Raw genomic sequence first — 23,679 nt, forward strand, 5'->3', positions numbered from 1 at the left:
TTGGGGGGAACTCTACATTTAACACAGGTACAAAGTGGGGCTGTGGAATGAAAAAATCAGTATGGAGTTTTGACTTCGAAGGGAAAGGGCAAACCACACCATCTCTCTCTCCAAAGTGAATAAAATACCTGCTCTGGCTGAAATATCAGCACGATCCCTTCTAATTAGAAAGCATTTCAAAGCATCTTATCCGCAGAGCTTGGAGGATTCACGGGCACATGATTAGCCCTCAGGACTCCAACATACCTTCACAAAAGGCTCTTGGTCCGGTCTGGCACAATAGAAAATCTGAATGTCCAGGGGCAATCTTCTCATCGTGAAGTAGTGTGAACTGCCTGCTTGCTCTCTAAAGAGGTGCAGGTTTTTTCTCTTATCTGCCTCCACACCACTGTTACTTACAGCCACACTGAGCTACAACTGTTTATGCAGTATCTAGTTTCCTGCACGATTGAGTTTCTGTTTCCCTTAGGAGAGAGTTCAGTATTTCTACAGGAACACACCCAAATTAGGATTTAGAGCAAACACACACTTCCTGTTAGGCATAGCTGCGAGGCTGTAAAAAGACGCTTTCACCTTTGAAATGGTGGTTTCCTAACAGCGCAACAAAACCTCATTGTTGTTTTTTTTTCTTCTTCTCTGTCTTGTACTTTTCTTCCCGATTGTCCTCCAGCTGGCCGAGCTAGCTTTTCTAGCCCTGCCTTTTCAGATTTTTTTTTTCTCCATCCTAAAGCGAAACCTTCATTTTAAAAGTTTATGTGTGTTCCCTGACATCAGTTTGAATCTCAAAGGAAATATGAAAAGGAGCCTTTACCAGAAGTAGGTTCATTACGCTTAGAACAATGGCGTTTCACTTCAATACCGTCATGTTTGTTAGGTATGAGAAACTTCAAAGAACTGAAAAAACATCCGGTTTATATGAGGCTGAGAAAAATGTTAGTTTAGATTCAGGTTTTCTAAAGAGCTGGCAAAGTTAATATTTACCTTTTAACCTTTCAAAATATTAATCTTAATGACTAATTAGCATGATGAGTCCTCCTCTACTGCCCAGACCAGATATCAGCGGGTTGGAAAGAAATGTAGATTACCATTGGATCAATTTTCAGGGATCTGTGAGTTTTCCAGATCGAAAATGGCCTCTTGGTCTCCGGTACCCCAGGGAGATCGGGCGCCACTACATAGTTCATCCCGGGGGTCAGTTCTAATGAGGCTCTGGGAGATAATTGGTGACCAGTCTCAGGTCAGCCAGAACTTATTCTCAATACAAGAGCCTGGACACAATCTAGGGCAGGATCACTTGGATTTTGTGCCAGTGAGACAGCATTCTTTTCAGTGCCTGACACTTCATGACAGCTAACATTTACTGAGTGCTTTCTATATGATGGCAAGTGCCAGGTGCTTTGCCAGGCATGTGGCACAAACAATTCCAGTATATCACTTATCAGCTTTACAAATTAGCGTAAGTTTTAAGAAAGGGATAATAGAAATAGTACTTTCTGTTGCCAGAAGCACAATGAGAAGAAGGGTATTCCTCACATTTCTGGAAAATTGTCATTATATAAAAGATTAGGAGCCTTAAAAAAAATCAATAGCCTTATACTAAGTAATATCACTTTCAGGAAATTAGGGGAACAGTCAGAGTTACAGATCATCTCATCCTTGTGAAAACCTTGAACCAACACGATTCCTAAAAGTGGGGAATTGTTAAATAAATTCTGATTGAGGTTTAAAATATTATGTAACCATTAAAATGAGGCTTCAAAATCTTTAATATGATACAGTTCTCACAAGATGTCAGGTGAGAAAAGCCAGATACCAAACTATACATAGAACATTATCCCATTTTGCAAAAATACTCTCTCACCCTTACCGCCTAGAAAACACCCTAAAATAGAAAAAAATGAGCCAAAAAAATGTACAAAAGTAATGTGTGGTTAGATACTATTTTCTAAATGTTCTGCATTGTGCTTTTCTGTAGTTTCCAAATTTCCTATAATAAAAGCAGGTGTTACTTTTATAAAATTAGAAAGTAAAGCTTATTTAAAGAGCCTGGGTATGGAGGATGGACTAGTGGTTGGGTTGACTGGAGTTGCCCTGGAGTTTAAGTGAAGGGTGCAGACAGCTGACTAGGGCAGTGGTCCCCACCCTACGTAAGATCAGAATCAACAAATTCTAACTAGAGATGACTGACTACATATGATGATGAAAGAGAAGAATCTGCGTTGATATCTAGGCTTCTAGCTTGGGGCACCACTAATTAAGATGGGAATACATGAGAAGAAGCAAGTTTTGGGGAAAGATGAAGAGACGTTTTGGACATGCTGAGGATCAGACACCTGTCAGGGGAGTGAAGGTTCCTCTTCCCCATCCACAGAGGAGAAGCAATGCCACCACGAAGCAGTGCTATCACAGTGGCCTGACCTTAAGGTAATGCTAGTAAGCAGAATTTGCTCCTGCATGGGAGGGAGCCTGGACAGCATTCTTCTCCTCATTGTACTTTTGGACTTTCTCTTCCACGTGGCAAGAAATAGGGATAGGGGATTCCCTGGTGGTGCAGTGGTTGAGAATCTGCCTGCTAATGCAGGGGACACGGGTTCGAGCCCTGGTCTGGGAGGATCCCACGTGCCACAGAGCAAGTAGGCCCGTGAGCCACAACTACTGAGCCTGCGCATCTGGAGCCTGTGCTCTGCAACAAGAGAGGCCACGATAGTGAGAGGCCCGCACACTGCGATGAGGAGTGGCCCCCGCTCGCCACAACTAGAGAAAGCCCTCGCACAGAAATGAAGACCCAACACAGCAAAAATAAATTAATTAATTAATAAACTCCTACCCCCAACATCTAAAAAAAAAAAAAAAGAAATAGGGATAACCGTCCAGTCACCTCTCTCTCCAGTTATCTTTTCTTTCCATGTCCCAAGTGTTAACAAGTACACGAGGAGCTTGCAACAAGCCAACCCATTTCTTCCTCCTTCTCCATCCCTTCTTCTTTTCTTCCTCTTCCACTACAGGTCTAGAGACACCTTCTAAAGGGATTTGCCCTCTCATTCTCCTCAGTGGCTCAGTCTGAGTGGCTCACTCAAGCCCACTCTACTCTAGATCTGGAAGCAGACCTTTCTCTCTCTGCATGCCCCTTTAGCTCCTTTTCCTCTGGTGCTGGTAGGTGTGGCCTCTTCTCCCACAGGAGTTGTCAAGAGCTGAGATTCAAGGTTGGGATTAGTGGAAAGATGCAGAATAGGCCTAAAAGAGGGCTGCTTCAGTTCAAGATATTCAGGCCTAGTCGGGAAAGGATTAAGTCCCCAGTGAAATTTAAACCTTCTCTCTGGCCCTCCATATTGGGCAAGAGACCACAGCCTCACTAAGAAAATACACATTTCCTAGCTATGCTTCATCTGTGAGCATATCTCATGGGGGTGGGGGCCTCTTGGGCACAGATGGTTAGGTGAGGAGGACGGGAATTGATATTCTCTGACGCCTTGGCCAGAATGCCAGTGTCACACCATCTCTGCCTCGTGGAGACCCAGTCATGCCTGTGGGGCAACTATGTGCTCTAGAACAGCAGCCTGGAAGAAAGGTGTGTGCAGGAGACAGAGGTGGGAGTCAGCAGCAGAAACCTCGAAAGCCGATGAGCTCGTCCAAGGAAGATGTAATAGATGAGAAGAAAAGAGAGCCAAGGATAAACTAGGGAACACCATGAGAAAAGGGACAAGCAAAGTATACTCAGAAAGACTGGCCAGAGACAGAAAAAGAGTTGATATGAAGAGCCAAGGGAGGGAGAGCCTAATAGGCTTGAATATTTTTAATCAATGGTTTCAAACAAGAAGCTTATGAACTGTGGGAAGACAAACATGCAAACAAGTAAAGTGCTGAGCGATACACTACAGAGCTACGAGCAATGGGCTGTGGAAGGAGAGGAGGAGTAACTCTGGCTGAAAGCATCACAGAAGTGACACATGAGCTGGACCTTGAGGGATGACGGGAGTCTGACATGGAAAGCTGTGTGTGTGCATGTATACATTCGGGCCGGGAGGGAGTGAATGAGAAAGGGACGAGTGAGGGCAAACACACATACGAAGGGACCTGGCATTCCAGAAGGAGTTAGACCCAAGGGGCAGGCCTCATCATCCTTAATCATCCCAGTCTGACAGAGTTCCAGCCTTGGAAGATCTGACTGCCCACCTGATGAATCCAAACCCAGGCTGGGAGTGTTGCTGGAGAAAACCTGCCCTCACTGCAGCCTGGTGCCAGACCCCACCAGGGCTTTCAATACCAGACAGCCATCCTACTGCAGTTCTTCAGTTGGCTTTTTTCCTAGTCTCTATAGCTGCTACTTCAGACCTTCTCCATATTCCTCTAAGTCTTCCCTCCTTCACTTCTAGGGGGTGCTCCCTCCTGCTGCAGAGAAATCATCAAATGAGCAATGCCAGAATTTACCGCCAGTGAGTCTACATTCTATATGCACACATCCTATTCTTTTCTGCTGCCCGACCACCTAAGACCGATTCTATCCCTACCGCCACATTCCCCGACGATTCTCGGGGATCCAGCCTCCCGCTTATTCCCTCTCCTATTCCCTTATCTTCTGTACCTTCTGTTCCACCGTTCCCGCTGACCTCACCCAAAACATTACAGTCTCTCTCACGAGAGGGAAAACCTCCCCGCCCTCACCTCTTCTTCCAGCCTTCCATCTCATTTTTATTCTCCAAAACCAAATTCGAGTTGTTTGCCCACCTTTACTAGCTCCACTTACTCACCCCCAATTCATTCATTGAACACTGGTAGCTACATTTTGAAGCTACCACTTTAATGAAACTGCTTTTTGTCAAAGTCACCAACTATTACCTCCTTGGTTTTAAATCCAAAAGACATAGGTTAGTTCTTACCTTCTGACTCCTCTGCAGCATTAGGCATTTTTGACCACTACTCCCCTCTTGAAATTCTCTTCCCTTGGCTTCTAAGACATGACTTTTCTTGTTTTCCATGCCCTCCCCTGGCTGTTCCTTCTCAGTCACCTTTGTGGGCTCGACTATCTTTGGCCCCTTAGTGCTGGCATCCTGAAGGGTTCTGTTCTGAGTCCTGCTCCCTTGCCAGTGGACACACTCTCCTAGGCTGACCTCGCCTACACTCACAACTTCAGCTTTGCTAATTACTTCCGAAAGTATATCTTCAGATCTTTTTCCTAAGTTTTATTCTCAGTTGCCTCTTGGACATTCCACAGACACCTCAAATTTAGATTAAAACCAGAACACAGAGCATTTTCTGCTATATCTAATCCTCTTGCTATGCTTCTTATCGCAGTGAAGGGCGGGTACCTCGATCCCTCCAGTTCCCATTCTAAAAACCAAGAGATCAATCTTGACATCTTCCATCTTCTGCACTGCCACTCTTTCAGCAACTGTTCTCTCTCAACATTGATTACTGCAAGAGACTCCTAATGGGTCTTCAAGCCTCAAGTGTTGTCCAACTCCATGAACACCTGCCAGCAAGAGCTCTCCAAAATGTGTATCTGTATTTATTTCTCCAGGCTCCAAACAGCTCCTCCTGGTTGAAGCTGTCTGAAGACAGCTCAAACTGCTGCCTGCCCACTGCCCTTAGGAAAACAGCCAAACCAAACCTATGACAAACAGTTCATAGGTCCTTCGTGATCTGCCATTTCATTATCTCCAGCTTCATTTCTTGCCACTCCCTCAGCTTTGCACTCTTATGATCCAGCTACACTGAACTCTTATTAGTTCATCAAATGTCCCACACTCTCTGTTTCTCCCCTGGGTCATTCCTCTACATAGACTTTTCTCTCTGGCCAGAACATGTTCCGTGTTCCATGTCCCACTTTCACCCCAACTGCCTGTCCTCCCACTTCTGATCTCAGCTCAGATTACTCCTTCTGGGTCGCATTCCCTGATTCCCTAGCTCCATTCAGGTGCCTGGGTACATGCTCCCATAGCACGTGGCATTTCACCTACAATGGTAATTATCTCACTATATTGTAATGATTTATCTATCCTCCTTGATCTCATCCACCGTGCCCCTAACATGAGAAGGGTGTGGTAAGTGCTCAAAAAAGTTATGAACAGTTTTTTAGGTCAAATGAAGAAGCCTGACTTTCATCCTGTACGTAATGGGGACCCTGCAGCAGTTTCAAAAAAGAGAAGTGAAATTACTGGGTTGTAGGGGTGGAGATGAGGTCTTTCTGACACACATAACTAGCTTCAACACAGATGAATAAGGTTTTTTCCCCATGTGATTTCAAAGAGGCACAGGAAATCTGACTTCTTGCCAGCCAGGAGGTTACTGGAATTTTGACACAAGAACATTTTGTTTGTGGACTGGACTTTTTTTTTTTTTGCGGTACGCGGGCCTCTCACTGTTGTGGCCTCTCCCGTTGCGGAGCACAGGCTCCGGACGCACAGGCTCAGCGGCCATGGCTCACGGGCCCAGCCGCTCCGCGGCATGTGGGATCTTCCCAGACCGGGGCACGAACCCGTGTCCCCTGCATCAGCAGGCGGACTCTCAACCACTGCGCCACCAGGGAAGCCCTGTGGACTGGACTTTAAGGGACAGTCTAGCCCTCTCTTGAGTCTCACCTCCCAGCTCTTGGTGGTCGGCTCACTGAAGAAGTTGTCAATCATATTCAGTTCTTCTTTTTCCACCACCACAAAGCCTTGCTCTTTGGCATCTTTCCCATAGACATCAGGAGACCACTGAACAAAGAACGTGTACAAGTGATCCACCCTGAAAAACATGTTCATCACAGGGGTTAACACCAAATCTACTTTCCTGGCAGGCACCAGTAGGAACTTGGGCATGTACAGCTATCTTTTTCCTGCTTGGCAAATCCATTTTGCTAATTGGGAAATCTCCCATGTTGAAGATAATCTCTGCTAATGCATTCCAAACTTCGAAAATAAGTCAATAAATGGAAGCTAAAGTCCACAGACACTGAAAAAATGTCTTTCAATCTGAGGCAAAGATCAAGAAATGGGACATAAACGTAAAAAACACAATGAAATATTTACACCAAATGTTTTTTCCTCATTGGGTCTTCGTTTATTGGACACCTGTATTCATGGGGAAAAAATTAATCTGAAGCTTTAGATGGGAACAAAGATAAGCAATATTCCAATGAGTCTTAAGTAGATTGAAGCATTATTATATCATAATTTCATAAAATATCTTTAATAACTAGAAAATATCAGGGATAGTATTAGCTGTTATTTTAACATTAGAAAGAGACAATTTTATTGATATTGGAATGCAGTTTGCTTCCAATATCTCTGTTCTCTTACACATATTTAACATCTGAAGCATCTCTCCAGACTTAATCAATAGAGAGGTGGCTAGTTCCTGAGCAGAGGGTGGGGCTTTTGGTCTCAGCACCTACAATATCCCCCCACCCCCTGCCCATGTAGAACAGTCAAAAGCCCTCTGACCTTAGCTTCTACACCTGCAACCATCACAGTGGGGGAGTGGAAGATAGATAGGATCAAATGATTCTTAAAGTCTTTTCTAATTTCAAACTGGTAATTTCAATTTGAGGCTACTGTTTGGGACAATGCTAACTTATTGCTAAGTTTTTAAAAGTTATAATTGTAAAAATATTACAACACAATTGCTATAGATTGAATGTTTGTGTGCCCCTAAAATTTGCATGTTGAAATCTAATCCCCAGTGTGATGGTATTTGGATGTAGGACCTTTCAGAGGTGCTTAGGTTATGAGGCATGATTGGGATTAAAAGAGACCCCACCGAGCTGGCTAGCCCCCTGTGCCATGTGAGAACACAGTGAAAAGACAGCCGTCTATGAACCAGTGAGCCCTCACAAGACCCTGAATCTGCCAGCACCTTGATCCTGGACTTCCCAGCCTCTAGAACTGTCAAGAATAAACCTCTTCTTTATAAGCCACCCAGTCTATGGTATTCTGTTATAGCAACCTGAACAAACTAAGATAAATATTAATTAAAACAAAAAAGAAATGTCACTATAATTCTAATATTCCCATCGGTCACACTGTCTTTAGGCTTCTATAGTCCTATCTGTTCTTGAGCACATGTACACAGTTTTCTTTCCATTGTTATCAGGGCTAAGACATAATTGTTATATGTAACATAAAATAATGCATATTTGCCATGTTGCTAGTCCTTCTACTGACTTTTAAAAAATTTTTATTTATTTACGTATGGCTGAGTTGGGTCCTTGTTGCTGCGCGCAGGCTTTCTCTAGTTGCGCCCAGCATGGGGTACTCTTCGTTGCGGTGCGCGGGCATCTCACTCTCTTTGTTGCGGAGCATGGGCTCCAGGAGTACGTGCTTCAGTAGTTGTGGCACGCAGGCTCAGTAGTTGTGGCTCACGGGCTCTAGAGTGCAGGCTCAGTAGTTGTGGCGCACAAGCTTAGTTCCTCCACGGCATGTGAGATCTTCCCAGACCAGGGCTCAAACCCGTGTCCCCTGCATTGGCAGGCGGATTCTTAACCACTGCGCCACCAGGGAAGCCCCTTGTACTGACTTTTAATGCCTACATTTCATGAAAGTAATAAACCATAATTACCCAAATTCCTATGCCTTTGGGATATTTAGGTTTTTTCCATTTCTTTGATTATACAAACAACGTTACGATGAACATCCTCATGATCTATGCCTTTTGCCACCTTTTGAATTATTTCCTCAAGATTAGTTCCCAGAAAAGGGATTACTAGGCCAAAGGGCATGATTTTATAGCTTGTGATTCATCCTGCCAAACTGCTCTTGAAAGGCTGACTAGTTTACTGTGACACGAGCATTGCAGTTTGCATCTAAGTCTCATAACAATCCTGCTTATCCTTCTTTTTCTAAATGAATTTAATCTATATTTTAAGTTTTACCCGACTCACTTTGCATTTCTTTGAGTGGTAGTGGGTTGAACATTTTTTAAATGTTTTCTCCCTGGCTGCTTTCATGAATTAGCTCCTTGTGATTGTGGAGTCAATGTTTTTCTTTTCAATATGTGGGAGCCTTTATATAATGTAACATTAACCACTATCAAATGTACTTCTAAGCTGTTTTTTCCTTTTTATATTAATTATGCCTTTTCTTCCATAATATACAATTACCAGTTTTCATATATTTTATACACACACACATCCTCTCAGTTCCGTTTCTCTTGAGATCCTTGACTAATACAATGGACTACTCTGAAAAGCTATATAAGAAACTGATCAAAATGGTTATCTCTGGGGAATGGAATGAGGTAGAAGACATATTGCATTTATATACATATATATATATCTTTCCATAAATTATTTAAATTTTTGGACTAGGTAGTACATTTTATAATTTGAGAATTAAAATTATATTTCAAAAGGCAAATAATGAGAAGTTTCCATCTCACTCATATCCCTGTCCATCACATTCTGGGTCCACCTTTTTCCGCTATAGTTGACCACTTTATTATTTCCTTGTGTGTTCTTGTAGTGTTATTTTTGTAGATAGAAATAAATATGAATATAGGTTCTCTTTGTCTTTCATTTCTACAAAAGATAGTACTATCCTCTATCTAGCTTTTTTCACTAAACAATATAGCCTGGATATCCTTCCACAACAGTATAGAGATGGCTTCCTCATTCTTTCTTTTATAGCTACACAGTACTTTACTGTGTGGATTTATCATAGTTTATGTAACCATCCTCTCCAGCTGGACACTTGGGTTGTTTCCAAGACTGTGCTTTTATAAACAATGCTATGATGAGTAACTTGGTATGTCATTTTTGCACGTGTACAGGTAGAGTTGTAGGACATATTCCCAGAAGTGGGACTGTGTTATCACAGGAGCAATTCACTTATGCTTTTTGTATATAATACCATGTTGCCCTTTTTAGGGATGGAATCATTTTTTGCCCTCCTACCAGCAATATGTATACTCTTTTGAATCTCTGAACTATTATTAACATGTAGTATGACATTTCCTATTAAAAGTTAACTTAGAAAAAATCATGACTCCAGAAAGGTTTGAAAAATATGTAATTCTAGTGCTTCCCTGGTGGCGCAGTGGTTAAGAATCCGCCTGCCGATGCAGAGGACACAGGTTTGAGCCCTGGTCCGGGAAGATCCCACATGCTGCGAAGCAACTAAGCCCGCACACCCCAACTACTGAAGCCCGTGCGCCTAGAGCCCACACTCTGCAACAAGAGAAGCCACTGAATGAGAAGCACACACACCTCAATGAACAGCAGCCCCCGCTCGCCGCAACTAGAGAAAGCCCATGTGCAGCAACAAAGACCCAACACAGCCAAAAATAAATACATTAAAAAATATATATATATATAATTCTAACTCTTTTAGTTTGCTAACACCTAAAATTTAGTCCATCTTAACTGTATTTTAGAAAAAAATTGAGAACCAAATATGCTTCACTCTAACTTTTGGAAAAGGACACATTTATTACATGCTTATCCACATCAAATAAAATGGCTTCCAAATATTTGTTGGCTAGCTTATTTGTGAGAAAGAGGAAAGCAGTTCCTGATACGTGGGAGCTAGCCTGCTCCCATCGGTCAGGCTCCAGTGTTGGGAGAAACTGGCCTGGCACTCGCAGCTAGGCCCTGGTATTCTCCCGTCGAACATTAACTACTTCCCAAAACATCAATATCCGGCAAAGCCACTCTATCACCATGATGAATCAAGACAGAAATGAGACCACTGAGGTCTGACATCTAAACACAAACACTGTCCAACCACAAAAATGACCAAACATCTCTCTAATCTGGCTAATATAAATGACTGTGCTTCTTTACCAATTACGGCACTAGCCTCTCTAGTTTTTCCTCCTTCTACATAGGATTTATAATATACTCAATCACAGAATGACCTTTGCTTCCTGACAGCTTCCAATCTAGAGCAAAGTCCCACTTCTTTAAGTTATCCCTCGAATCACCTAATGTAAACCTACATCCTACGACCCCTTTCAAGCACCCTTTTACTGAGATGGCCCTAGGTCCCACGCAGTGCATTCTCCCTCGTTGCAACAAGTCAACCCAACACATTCAATTTCAGGTGTGTTCCTGGTTGTCCCTGGCTGCAGCGCATCGCTTCCTTCAATAATACTCCCTGTGTACCCACTATGTGCCAGTGACCCTGACCTTGAGGAACTACCTTCTGCAACATTAGGGTTGGTGGAGATATAGGATATCATTTAATCCAACTAACTCTCCTTAGACGTAAGAGAATGGGGGCTCTGACGTCTACTACCAGCATCACAGCCAGGACTAGATCTCCTGAGGCGGCAATCAGTGTTCTTTGAACAACACTACAAAGTCCTCCCCTTATCCCACATCGATTTCTAAATTGTTTCCCACTTAACTTCCTGGTTATGACACAAGACACATTTTTATCACTTTCTGAACCTACTTTCCATGAAGCACTGCTCATTTATCCTCTAACATTTTACTCTCAAAGGAGAAGTCATTGTACAAGCATAAACACTGAAAAAGCATCCCAAGAAATGCTGAAAGCTCATGCTGACATATACCCCTGCGTAAGACTGCAAGGGAATGAGGGATGAGGCACAGATTTGAAGTTAAGATTTCATTTCTTCTTAGATATTATAAGAAAATATAAATTGTGAAAACTGCAGGTCAATAAAGATTTTAAGGTGAGATCCAATCTTAGCAATTGCCAGTCACTTCCCTTTTTGGTGACCAAGACGTTGAGTTGCTTGGGGAAACCATTTGAGCAATCCTTTTTATTGTGTAGATGCAAGGTGAGTAGGACTTATTATTCTGGAGGAAGTTATAATTGAACATTCCCTGCATGAGGAAGACAACTCTTTCCTCCAACCCACTGGCCGGGTGGATGGGATGGAAGGTGGGTGGGAGGGGAAATCTGTATAAGAAGGAGGATTTCCTAAGAAGGAGGAATTGTGTGCCTAATACCTCTCTTTCAAAGTTCAAGATTATCAGAGCATCTCTGATGAATTAAGGTGGTCCTAATAGAGATAAGACCTTAGGAAAGGATAATACCCCTTCTTCCACCCCATCCTTCTTGACGAGAAACTATTCAAGGGGGTGGGGGGAATGGCCTGGTCTAGACTCATGACCTGGGATCCACAGGATGCCATGGTTATCTTAGGAGTGGGTGAATGTGGGCATGGTGTGCTGCTGGGAAAACAGTGGGCATACTATGGAAGGAGATGGCTACATATGTCATACACGTATGTGTGAGTTCCCAGGAGTTATAACAAGTGAGGGACTGGGGGAAGGTGAGTTTTGGCACAAAGTATTCTTGCCTGCCCTGTGCCTTTCTCTCTAGAAGAAATATGTCAACCCGGGGCAAGAATCTGGGATGACCAAGTAAAAGAGGTTTATTCCAAATCTCTTCTCTTGGGACTGCTGGATTTCCAGTGAGTGGTGAATCAAGCCTCTGGGATCGTCTGTTGCCAGAGTGAATGGCCTATTTTGCAGCAAGGTCAAGAGCAGCCAGGGCCAGCACTGGGCTTGTTGAACTTACCACAAAAGGAAATATCTAGAAAGGAGGAAAAAGGCATTCTCAAAATACCACAGAAAAGAGGGTAAAAGTCATAACAATTTTAATGTTAAACAGAGAAGCAACCTTCTGTTTTAAGCAATGCTGATGAAATATGTCAGCTACCTGAAAAGAAAAGACGTGATTCCCTGCCTTGAGGACCGCACACTGCACAACAACTCTAAGAGGCAAGTGTTACTATGCCCAGTTTAAAGATAAGGAAACTGAGGCTCAGTGTGCCCAAACACCCCATCTCTGGAAATGTTCCAGCTAGTCTAAGCTGACTGCCTCTTCTTTTGTGAATGCTGAACCCTAAGGGGGATGGTACATTTTTGTACCTGTCCACAGACAGAGGTCTCATACTGTAGGTCAACTACTTCCTTGGCTTTGCGTTGTTGTTTTTTTTTGCGGTACGCGGGCCTCTCACTGTTGTGGCCTCTCCCGTTGCGGAGCACAGGCTCCGGACGTGCAGGCTCAGCGGCCATGGCTCACGGGCCCAGCCGCTCGGCGGCATGTAGGATCTTCCCGGACCGGGGCACGAACCTGTGTCCCCTGCATCGGCAGGCGGACTCCCAACCACTGCGCCACCAGGGAAGCCCTTGGCTTTGGGTTTTATTAACGAAGCTTAAGTAAGTGTGAGATGCCCTGAGTGGCCCTTAGGTCACATGTGGCCCACTCCCCATTCCCGCTCCCCCACCTTGCACGCACAGGCGCACATCGCTGCCAGCACTGTGCTCCATGCTCGGGGAACATCGCGGGGTGGCCGCCTCACCTCAGCCACACTCCTGGGAATGGTTCTCCACTGGCTGCAACGGGCAGGGCAGCAGCCCTGGACAACCTCCCATCTCTCTCAGGTGGTGGGCTTTATCTCTGCAGCCAACGAGGTTGCCCCAGCCTCGAGAAGCCTCAGGTGAGATGGCAAACCTCCAAAGTATGTTCTGCTATGGGGCAACCTGGTGGGAAGTGCTCGTGTCTCTTCTCTCAGACATCCAGGGCACTGGCACACCCCAGTTTCCCTCAACTACAGCCTCCTGCATAAAATCTCCTCCTTCTCTCATGTAGAGAGGGCCCTCACGCGATGCCTCTGAGGGAAAAGCAGGCGTGAACAATTAAAATGGCCTGTTCCACAAGAGAAAATTAAAGTTCATTTGGAGCCAATCTTATTGCTTAATTCTTAGGTCCCTGGAGACCAAAGAGAAGAGGATGTGACTTCATCTTTTCTCCTTCTAGGTTAGAGTGGCACTAAGTTTATTTAAGTTTATCTAACCTAATTCTTGGAATGGCTCTTTTTGGCTAACTTAACTGGATTTTCCTGGTGGTTAGTTCCCAGAACTGAACCCTGCCCTCTGGAAACAGGCCTAAAGTTCTGAAAATTCCCCTCCTAGTGCCTCTGGGTTCACCTCACCCACTCCCTCCTCCTGACTATACCAGTTCCACTCTCACCTTGACCCTTAGCCCTCCTCTTTCCCCAGCATTAGCCCCTCCTGGATTCACACACCCCCAGGCCAGTCTTTCCACCTTACCTGCACCGAGGCCTCCTAGAGGCACACAGCTTTGATCCTTCTATTGCACTTGCCCTTCCAAATGCCTGCCCACAGAAACAAACATCATTTTTCTAACTGCTCTCTTGGGGTGATGCACGTTGCTGAGTTTGCTTGCTGGCGCTTAATGGATCCACTACAAGTCAAGGGCACCTAACACTGGCCGAAGAAACCCTCCCTCGTGGTATTCTCTACTCCCCTCTAGCTCTCTTCCTTCACTGCTTCGCACAGCAGCTTCCAGACCTCTACTTTCTCAAGCTCTCACCCCCGCTCTCCTACCCACCCACCCTGCCTAAACAGAGGACTCTCCGTTGTTCCATTCTAGTAATGCACTCCCCTCTTAATGACCTTTCTCTTCAGAAGAAGGAACTACTCTCCCGTTTTAACCCTCCTCTCTGAACTTTCAACAGTCCCGCTCCTTAATGGATTCCCTCCATTATTCCCACCCCACTTCTTCATCCCTTTATCTCCTTCATCTTAATCCACAAACTTACTTGCACTTCCTTAAAAAATAAGCCTCAAGACTTTGTTTCTCCCTAAAACCTCCTTCCTACACCTCATCTTCCCTTCAGATTGTACTGTTAACATCTGGGTTATGCATTTTTTTCCAACTCCTTTTCATTCCTGATTTTATTAACCTTTTAGTATACGCCCTTTCTTAAACCTGCCTCAGACACTGTCTGGAAGGAGGCAGGGTTTTTAAATCTTATTTAAAAGATTATAATGCTTGATAATCTTATTATTTATTTTTATTATTATTATTTTAAGAAGAGTGATGACAAAGGTAAGCCCAGTGGAGAATCATTTCACACTGGGGTCAGGGACAGCTTCCCAGGGGCCAAGGGCAAGCTGAGTTTTGTGTTTTGGGGTTTTTTTGGCTGCATTGGGTCTTTGTTGCTGCGCGGGGGCTTTCTCTAGTTGCGCTGAGCGGGGGCTACTCTTTGTTAAGGTGTTGCGGTGTGTGGGCTCTAGGCACGTGGGCTTCAGTAGTTGTGGCATGTGGGCTCAGTAGTTGTGGCTCTTGGGCTTTAGAGCACAGGCTCAGTAGTTGTGGCGCATGGGGTTAGTTGCTCTGCGGCATGTGGGATCTTCCTGGCCCAAGGATCGAACCCGTGTCCCCTGCACTGGCAGGCAGATTCTTAACCACTGCACCACCAGGGAAGCCCCCAAACTGAGTTTTGAAGGAGGAGAAAGAGCCAGTTACAGGAGGAAGAGAAGTGGCATTCTACTGGAGGGGATATGTGCAAAAAGACCTGGCATCTTAAGGGCAGGGTGATGCTGGAAGGAGGTCAAACTGGACACGGCAGAGGGAAAGAGGGGCTATACAATCATGTCACTGGTGGCTTCTGACAGAGGATTCTGTGATAGGGAAAAGCTGCTGAGATGCAGTGCCTGCCCAGAGTGATCCAGGCCCTGCCCTAGAGCGAGCAGGTTGAGAGAAATAAACAAAAATTCCTAACACAGTTCCAACAACACAGCCAGTGGGCATCTGAGCTGGGATGTCCATGTTGAACAGAAAGTCATCAGGCAGGGGAAGAATTCCTGACAGGTAGAATGAAAGAGCAAGTTTTACTCTTTGCTAATGGAATGGCAGGAAAGGAAGAAAAAAAAAAAAGCCAGAGGGGCCAGGTCACTGGGTCACAGAAAGTCCTGGGCATGAGATAAAATGCTTTGACCTTATCCTGAGGCCACTGTTTACCAAAGTGTAGCAGGGGCAGCTCCACTGACTTCAGAGGATACACAGAGGAACCCACTTTCATAGTTACGTATTTATTTAAAGAGTATTAGGAGGAAATGCAACTAGCATATTATATACTTCAGATTTCACAGATATTACTGCTCAGGAAAAGCCTAAGTTAAAAAAAAAAAAAGATTTGACCTAAATCCTTTGAAGACAACTATCAAGTAAACAGTAGTACAGATGGTTTGCAGATATGGGGACATTTGGAAAGGAAGTGAATGACCAAAGCTTGAGAAGCACCACTAGACAACACCCAGGGCTCCAGCAGGGAAGAAGCCTGGCCAGGTCTTTAGTTTAGAGGGATTGCTGTGGAGCCAAGGAGGGAAGGTCAGGAAGAGATAGGACCGACTAGAAACAAAGGCTCTGTGGAGAAGGCGACAACAGTGATCCAGCCATAAGATGATCAAGGCCAGAGCCCAGGCGAGGCAGTGGAGATGGGGAGAAGGCTGCCATCCACACTCCTCCAGGCACAAAAATAATCCCCACCCATCCAGCAACTGGTAATACCGAAACCCAGCACTCAAGCTTTGTTCAGGTTTTCTGTCTAACTACAAATGTGGACTTAATCAGATTTCTTCATAAGCCTCAAGGCTCCTTTAGAGATTCACCCCAAAGGAGACACCATATTCAAGCTACAAATCCCCATTTAGCAGATAAAGTTGTCATCTCTGAAGAAGGAATTCTTTGAAGGTAAGTGATGAAGGTCCTCAGAAGGCAGCAGGCTTACCCTCGAGGTAACAAAGCACTGCCAATTATAAGAAAGGAAGCAACAGCAGCAGTAACAACTAACTTTCATTTAGTGCATGGACAAGCTCATTTGTTTCTCACGATAACCTCAGGAGGTAGCCACCGTAATTATCGGTCCTATTTAAAGGTGGAAGAAACAGACGCTTACACAGATTAACTAACTTGCCCAAGACCACACAGTATGTTAGAGGTGGACCTGGTATTAACCTCAGGTCAGTTCGTGGTCCCAACCAACGTGCTTCACCATTTCCTTTATGGTCAGTCCCTCTGTCCTGGTTTTACTATTTCATAAAAGCCCATCACTGACAAAGCTGTAGGGTTGAGGGATATAAAAACTGATGACAAATCTGAGTTGATGCTTGGAACAAAACATTATTCTAACTATTCATAGATCAGGTGTATGGGTTTTAGGTATGATTATAATCTATGCTATCAAACAAGACTACTAGTTATGGTGGGATTTTATTTACTGTTGCTTTTTTCCCTTTTTTTTTTTAACATAATTGTGACGTAAAGTACAAAAAGCACACATTTCTAAGTTAAAGACCTGACCTCCCAAGTTGGTGCCACTTGTTATCAGCTGGAAGCTTAGAGAAAGGTCCTTAATCTCCCTGAGCTTCTAAAATGAAGATAAGAAAACCTAGCTCCTCATATAGGTATCTGGAGCATTAAATGTATAAGTTCATTCTACTTTCGAACAGATCTTTCAGAAAGTCCCTTCCGTGTGATTCTCTAAAATCCTGCTACCACATAAACCAACAAACTTGACCAAAATGACCCAGAAGCAGTTAGGCACTCTTGTCTTATCAAAGGTCACCTGACCGGTAAGAAAAGAAATTGGGGCAATACACAGAGAGATATAACCCCTAAATCACTCACTTGATTTCAAAACTATAAGCAGGAACCACTAAATAACTATAATATACAAATTATTATATTATATATATAATATAATATATATTATATATATAATATAATATATATTATATAATATTATATATTATAAATATATACAATTAAATTATATATATATAATTATATAAATAATAACTATTTCATTAAAAATATACTTCAGAGTACATTATGGCACAGAGAATAGGAAATAAGATAAGGAAAGGGAAGAAGAGAGAAAATGTGACCTAGAGAGTACTGAACTATATACGTATGCAGTCCCACCGTTCACTTGTATTGATTGTAAATTAAAGATATTTCAATGCACTTTGGCCTAAAACCTTCCCAGGCTCCTCCATTCTGAATACAGCCAGAGAAACCCAATAAGGCAAAGCACTCTTGACCACAGAGGTCGTTACTAGAAAACTATCACCTTTTAAAACCCACCCTCGGGCTTCTCTGGTGGCGCGGTGGTTGGGAGTCCGCCTGCCGATGCAGGGGACACGGGTTCGTGACCCGGTCCGGGAGGGTCCCACATGCTGCGGAGTGGCTGCGCCCGTGAGCCATGGCCGCTGGGCCTGCGCATCAGGAGCCTGCGCTCCGCAACGGGAGAGGTCACAGCAGTGAGAGGCCCGCGTGCCGCAAGAAAAAAAAAACAACAACCCACCCTCAGTGGCCTGACCCAAGGTCCTTATATGAAAGGGGTCATTTTAGGGACTTCCCTGTCAGTCCAGTGGTTAAGACTCCGTGCTTGCACTGCAGCGGGCATATGTTCGATCCCTGGTTGGGGAACTAAGATCCCGCATGCCACGTGGCGTAGTCCAAAAAAAAAAAAGAAAGGGGTTATTTTACTTGCTTGTAAGGCCCCTTCTGGAGCCAATATACTACAACTCCAGAGGAAATCAACGGTTAGTAATGCCCATTCTTAAAGGTTCTTGGTGTGTCTATGAAAAGAAAACATTATTTAAAAATCACCAACTAAATAAGCTTTGTTCTAATTCACCAAAAATAATAGGCATCTTTTGAGAATCACTATCAAAAGTTATAGTTACAAAAAAGGATCACTCAAAAATAAGTAAAAACTGGGACTTCCCTGGTGGCCCAGTTGTTGACTCTGCACTGTCAATGCAGAGGGCCTGGGTTCGATCCCTGGTCAGGGAACTAGATCCCGCATGCCTCAACTAAAGATCCTGCATGCAGCAACAAAGATCCCACGTGCTTCAACTAATTAGACCCGGCGCAGCCAAATAAATAAATGTTTAAAAAGATAAGTAAAACCCAAAAGTTTATGTTAATATCAATGCTGGAGGCCTTCAGCTGGCAGCCTGTGGTGCTTTTTAGATGGCTCACCATTTTTTTTTTCTTAAATTAAACAGTGGCTAACACTGTAAAATCGGGGAGATTTGACACACATAATCCACAATTCAATTTCTTTTGAAAAAGATGGGAAGATGTAGCAATACCAGGCTCACGTTCCCACATAACAGCGTTAGGTTGGAGGTCGCGAGTTACTGAGCAGCTGATTCCCAGAGCAGTTAGTTAACACTGGCCCCTGAGCTTCCCTCCCTCTATCCTTCCATCTGGCCCCTGCAAATATTTAGGTTGCAATAACCACTGTTTCTGCATACTTACTCCCAAACACTATGTGCGGCACCCATCGGCAGGGACTAATTATCCTGCAGTGGAAACAGGCGACAAGCTACTCTCCAGAGCACTGGCGCTCACTCCTCCACCAGAAAGCACAGCCACGACAGTAGAGCACTCGCTTAAAAAGGGGGTTATTTCTTCATGTGCTTAGGTCTGACTGTAGAGTCACTGATTAACTCAAGGCATTTGCCAAAGCTGGTTAGTGAAGTTACTGAGGGGTGGCTGCCTAACAAGGTGCTTCTGGAAAATGATGATGAATTTCTAGAACTTTAAGTCAGTGAATCAAAGGTAAAATGACCAGGAAAAGAATGAGAGGAAGCAAGATCACTTCAAACCATTTTAAAGTATTAAAAAAAAAAAAAGAAGTGAGAATATTTATAGAAGTAACTAATAATCCTATCACTTATATTTGTTCAGTAGTTTCCTCAAACTTAGAACTTGTGTTAAACACAAAGAGAGAAAGATAATTCCTTTAAGGAATTATTTTGGAGACCTTTTTGAATTTTGTCTTTATTAGTGACACTCTCACCTTAAAACATCATTATAAGACTACAGTATGACATAAAAATCACCAGGTTTGTATTCTGAAACATACCTGGTTTGGCTAAGTATGGCCTAAGTTGTTCTAGAAAGTATAGTACTTTAAAGATTATTCAGCACTATGGTCTTCTTGTCACTGACAGTTATTAAAGATTTCAGTTTAGCTCTGATCTCATTAAAAGATAACTTTTGATCAGAAAATCTAGCATTAACTACGGTAAAAGATTCCATGGTAGAAAACTAGGTCAGTCTGTGATTCCTTTAATTCACCCTTTTTTCTCTAAGGAAAATGTTAAGAGCATGTTGCTTAGTCTTCATGAGGGTCCTTAGGACTTGGCTATCTTCCCATTGTAGAGTGAGTTTAACAGGAGAATCAATTTTTTAAATGATTCTTTTAATGATTTTACTTCTTGTTAACAAAAGTAATACATGCTCACTAAATGCATGCAGATAGAATATTTAATGGCAGAGAAGGATACTCTTAAGTAAAAGCAGTTTACAAAAGAGTGTGTGTATATCTATACATACACAATTGTATATATATATACACTATCATTACATTAATCCATGCATAGAAAAAGGCTGAAAGGCTACAAAAATAAAGATAAATTGTAGTTATCTTTGTGTACAAAATTACAAACTTTTTGTTTTCTTTTTTATATTCTTCTAAATACTATATAAAGTCTATGCATTATTTTCATTATAAGTGGTAAGTTATTTAAGCATTTTTATCTATTAGACTATAGGCTAATTTATTCATGCACCCATCCGACTAACATTTAGGACTATATTATATTCTAGACCTTATGCTGCTTCTAGGACACAGTGTCATAAGACTTGGTCCCTGCCCTCAGAGGTTAAAGTCCAGGAGGAAAAAGCCACAAGTAGTCCACATTTGTAGAAGAATGTAGTAAGTGTTATGATAGAGGTGAAAGTATAGGGGAGCAGCATCTAAACCAGACAGGGGAAGTTCTTAGAGATGACATTTGAACTAATTTGTGCACTTAGGTGGGGTGGGTAGGGGGGTGGGCACCCAAGCAAGCAGCTAGTAAGTCTGATTCATGTTTCTTAACACTGAAACACAGAAGGGTCACAGTGGGAGCAAGAGATCCTAGAGATGTTAAATGGATAGAATAAGCTGGATGTTGTGACTGAGCAATGTGGGGAGATGACTGAGAAGCAAGATTACGCCCATGTTCTGGCCTTGGGGGCTGAAAGGCTGGTGGTACCAGTTACTGTGATGGAGAAAACAGAAAGCAGGAGTTAGGGGGACAGTGGCAGGGACAAAGATGGAAATAAGGGGACTTCCCTGGTTAAGACCTCGTGCTTCCACTGCAGGGGGCGCGGGTTCGATCCCAGGTCGGGGAACTAAGATCCCGCGTGCCGCGGGTAAGACCGAAATCCTAAGGAAAAAGAACAAACTTTTTCTTTAAAAAAAAATGGAAATGAGAAGCCCAGTTTAGAGCATGATCTGTTTTGAGTCTGTTTGATCCATGGATGATCCAAATATCGAAGGTTACTAGGTATATATGTGTCTGGGGCTCAGTAGAAAGTTCTAGACTAAAGATAGCTGAAAATGATTGGCACATAATGAAAAGAATTAGGTGCAGGCAACTGTATATACAATGAGGAAGAGAAAGAGTCATTTAAAGGGTAACATTTAATGAAGAAACAAACTAGGAAGGGATGATAGAAGGAAAGAAGGCGTTAAAGAAATGAGGGATGGTCAATGGAGTCAAATGCTGCAAAACGTTAAAGTCAAATAAGAACAAAATAACGCCCATTTGTTTATCACAAACGAGAGAATGCCTCGCAGATTCACCAATCCAAAGCAGCAGGATGCTCAGGGAAGGACCTGGGTACTTTGTATGTTTAAAGGCTTCTAGATGAGTTTATTACAAGGCTAATGGCACCCACTGATCTAAGCCATAACTTCTTTGTTAATGCCATATACTTTCATATCTGTGAAACAATACACTCCGCCACAGGCTTCAGTCCCCAACACGCCTGAATCTAGAAACTGGGGATGACCACTCCTGTGAGGGGAAAAGGTGCCGGACTTCACTTCCTCTCCCCAGTGCCTCAGTACCTGAAGGTTGTTCCCCTGTCAAGTGCAGGCTGGGAAAGGGCTGTAACTGTCAGTCTAGAGAGGGATCACTGCAGGGTGTATTGTTTGGGGAATCAAGGATTTACGCAGGTAGAGAAAAGAAGGGAACCACCTGAATTCGAGAATATAGTATTTTTAGAGGTGCCAAGCTAGAAAGGTCCTAGACTTACTGCGAAAAGCCCATAAAATGACTAATTCCAGTAAACCCCCAGATTCAGGCAGATCAAGAAAAAGCTAGAAAGGTAGGTCAGTCTGCAAAGAGCTTTTAAAAACAAACAAGGGGTTTAGACTTGAATCCTGAAGGCTTAAGATATTTTGGGGGCAATGTGACAAGATCAAAGTATCTTTTTAGAAGATGTGGCCATAAGGTACAAAATAGATTTTAAGGGGGGGACTTCCCTGGTGGTCCAGTGGTTAAGAATCCACTTTCCAATGCAAGGGACGCGGATTCAATCCCTGGTCAGGGAACTAAGATCCCACAAGCCATGGAGCAACTAAGTCCATGCATCACAAGTACTGAGCCCGCGCACCACAACTAGAGAGAAGCCCGCACACCACAACGAAGATCCCATGTGCCGCAACTAAGATCTGATGCAGCCAAATAAATAAATATTTTTTTAAAAAATAGATTTTAAGGGGAGTAACTAGAGAAGCAGAAATTATAGTTTACGTATAAAGTGCTGTGTTCACAGTAATAGTCATATAAAATAAGGTACCTGGGTCTTCAGAAGATGGAATATTATGTGGTTTTTTTGTTTGTCTGATTTTGGTCAGATAACCAACCACTGTAGCACATAAAAGTTCATTCTAATAATGAGCCAATGCTAGAACCAGCCTGAACCAAGTTAAGACATCGAGCATTAGAGAAAGGACATTGTAGTCAAGCTCTTTATTTCCATACAACGTTCTGATTAGACTACTTCAGTTCAATTAATGAGCACCCATAGAGTATCACCCATAAAATACCAGTCACTTCCTCTCCCCATAACCTCTGAAACATATCTAGCCAGACGGAAGGCACTTGATCAAAGTCCGAGTTGAATAAATTTGAGGATACTGCAAATTTTCATTCCCTCACTAGCCAAGAAATGACTTTGACTGTATGAAGTATCCCTTTCCCACTCCCATTTCAGTGATTTGTTAGCCCAAAGAGTATAATCAATACAGTTTCAACTACTTGCTCTGGAAATTGGTTATGAGAATGGGATTTGAAATCAAAATGACTTGAGTATAAATCCTGGATTTGATGTTTGCCAGTTTGAACAAGATATTGAAACTCAGTGTGTCCCAGTTTTTGTATTGGTAAAATGGAGAATAACGCCACATGGCTCACAGAACTATCATGAGTATTAAGTGAGATAACCCATGAAAAATAGCATCCCGAGTACCACGACCAGCTCAGAGTCAAGAGGGTATCGAGTGCCCTGCCTGCCCTCTTGGCTCTCTGACTCAGAGCTGGGGAAATGGATAGTTCAGCTGGTGAGTTAGTTTCTTTGCTACTCCCCTTTGAGTTTCTAAGAGTGGCAATCCTACTTTAGAGGATGAAGATATCGTAAAAGCATCTTTGTGAAGGTAGGTGCTCAACCAGAATAATCTGATGCACTTTACAAAGTTGCAATTCAAGCACCAGAATTATATAAGGGTCCAAAGGTGCTTAGACCCATAGTTTGAAAATGAATAAGATTTCAGATACACAGCACATCATGAAAAGCTCAGTACTCATGACTTTCAGAATTTATTCTAAATATTCCAAAACTAAGACAGAATATTTTTTAAAGACAAAAGGAAAATACAAAGAAGAGTTGAAAGGTAGATCCTGACTAGGACATCAACCAGTCCTTCCTAACAATGTAAGATAGCTTTGATGGACAAAAGGTTACATAAAGGGTCTTTGTGTCTTTGGCTGCTACTTCTAGAAATGTGAAAAAGGGCAATAAATCTCAATTTGTATTTACTATAGTATAAAACCAACAAAGATTG

At 43.0% G+C, this 23,679-nt stretch overlaps 1 protein-coding gene across 2 annotated transcripts in view; it reads right to left on the minus strand.

Annotated features, from left to right (window-relative positions):
• Positions 1 to 23,679, minus strand: part of NCOA7 (nuclear receptor coactivator 7) — a 149,573-nt gene that overhangs the window by 10,459 nt on the left and 115,435 nt on the right. The window contains exon 1 of one of the 2 annotated variants that reach the window (XM_065889247.1): positions 247 to 443. In XM_065889247.1, coding sequence (XP_065745319.1) covers positions 247 to 315 — 69 coding nt within the window. In that variant the 5' untranslated portion in view covers positions 316 to 443. Of the gene's footprint in view, positions 1 to 246; positions 444 to 6,578; positions 6,727 to 23,679 lie in introns of those variants that run through there. The other variant, XM_065889246.1, reaches the window with a different exon arrangement.

Source organism: Phocoena phocoena, chromosome 12 (genome assembly GCF_963924675.1).
Source record: "Phocoena phocoena chromosome 12, mPhoPho1.1, whole genome shotgun sequence".
Lineage (NCBI taxonomy): Eukaryota > Metazoa > Chordata > Mammalia > Artiodactyla > Phocoenidae > Phocoena > Phocoena phocoena.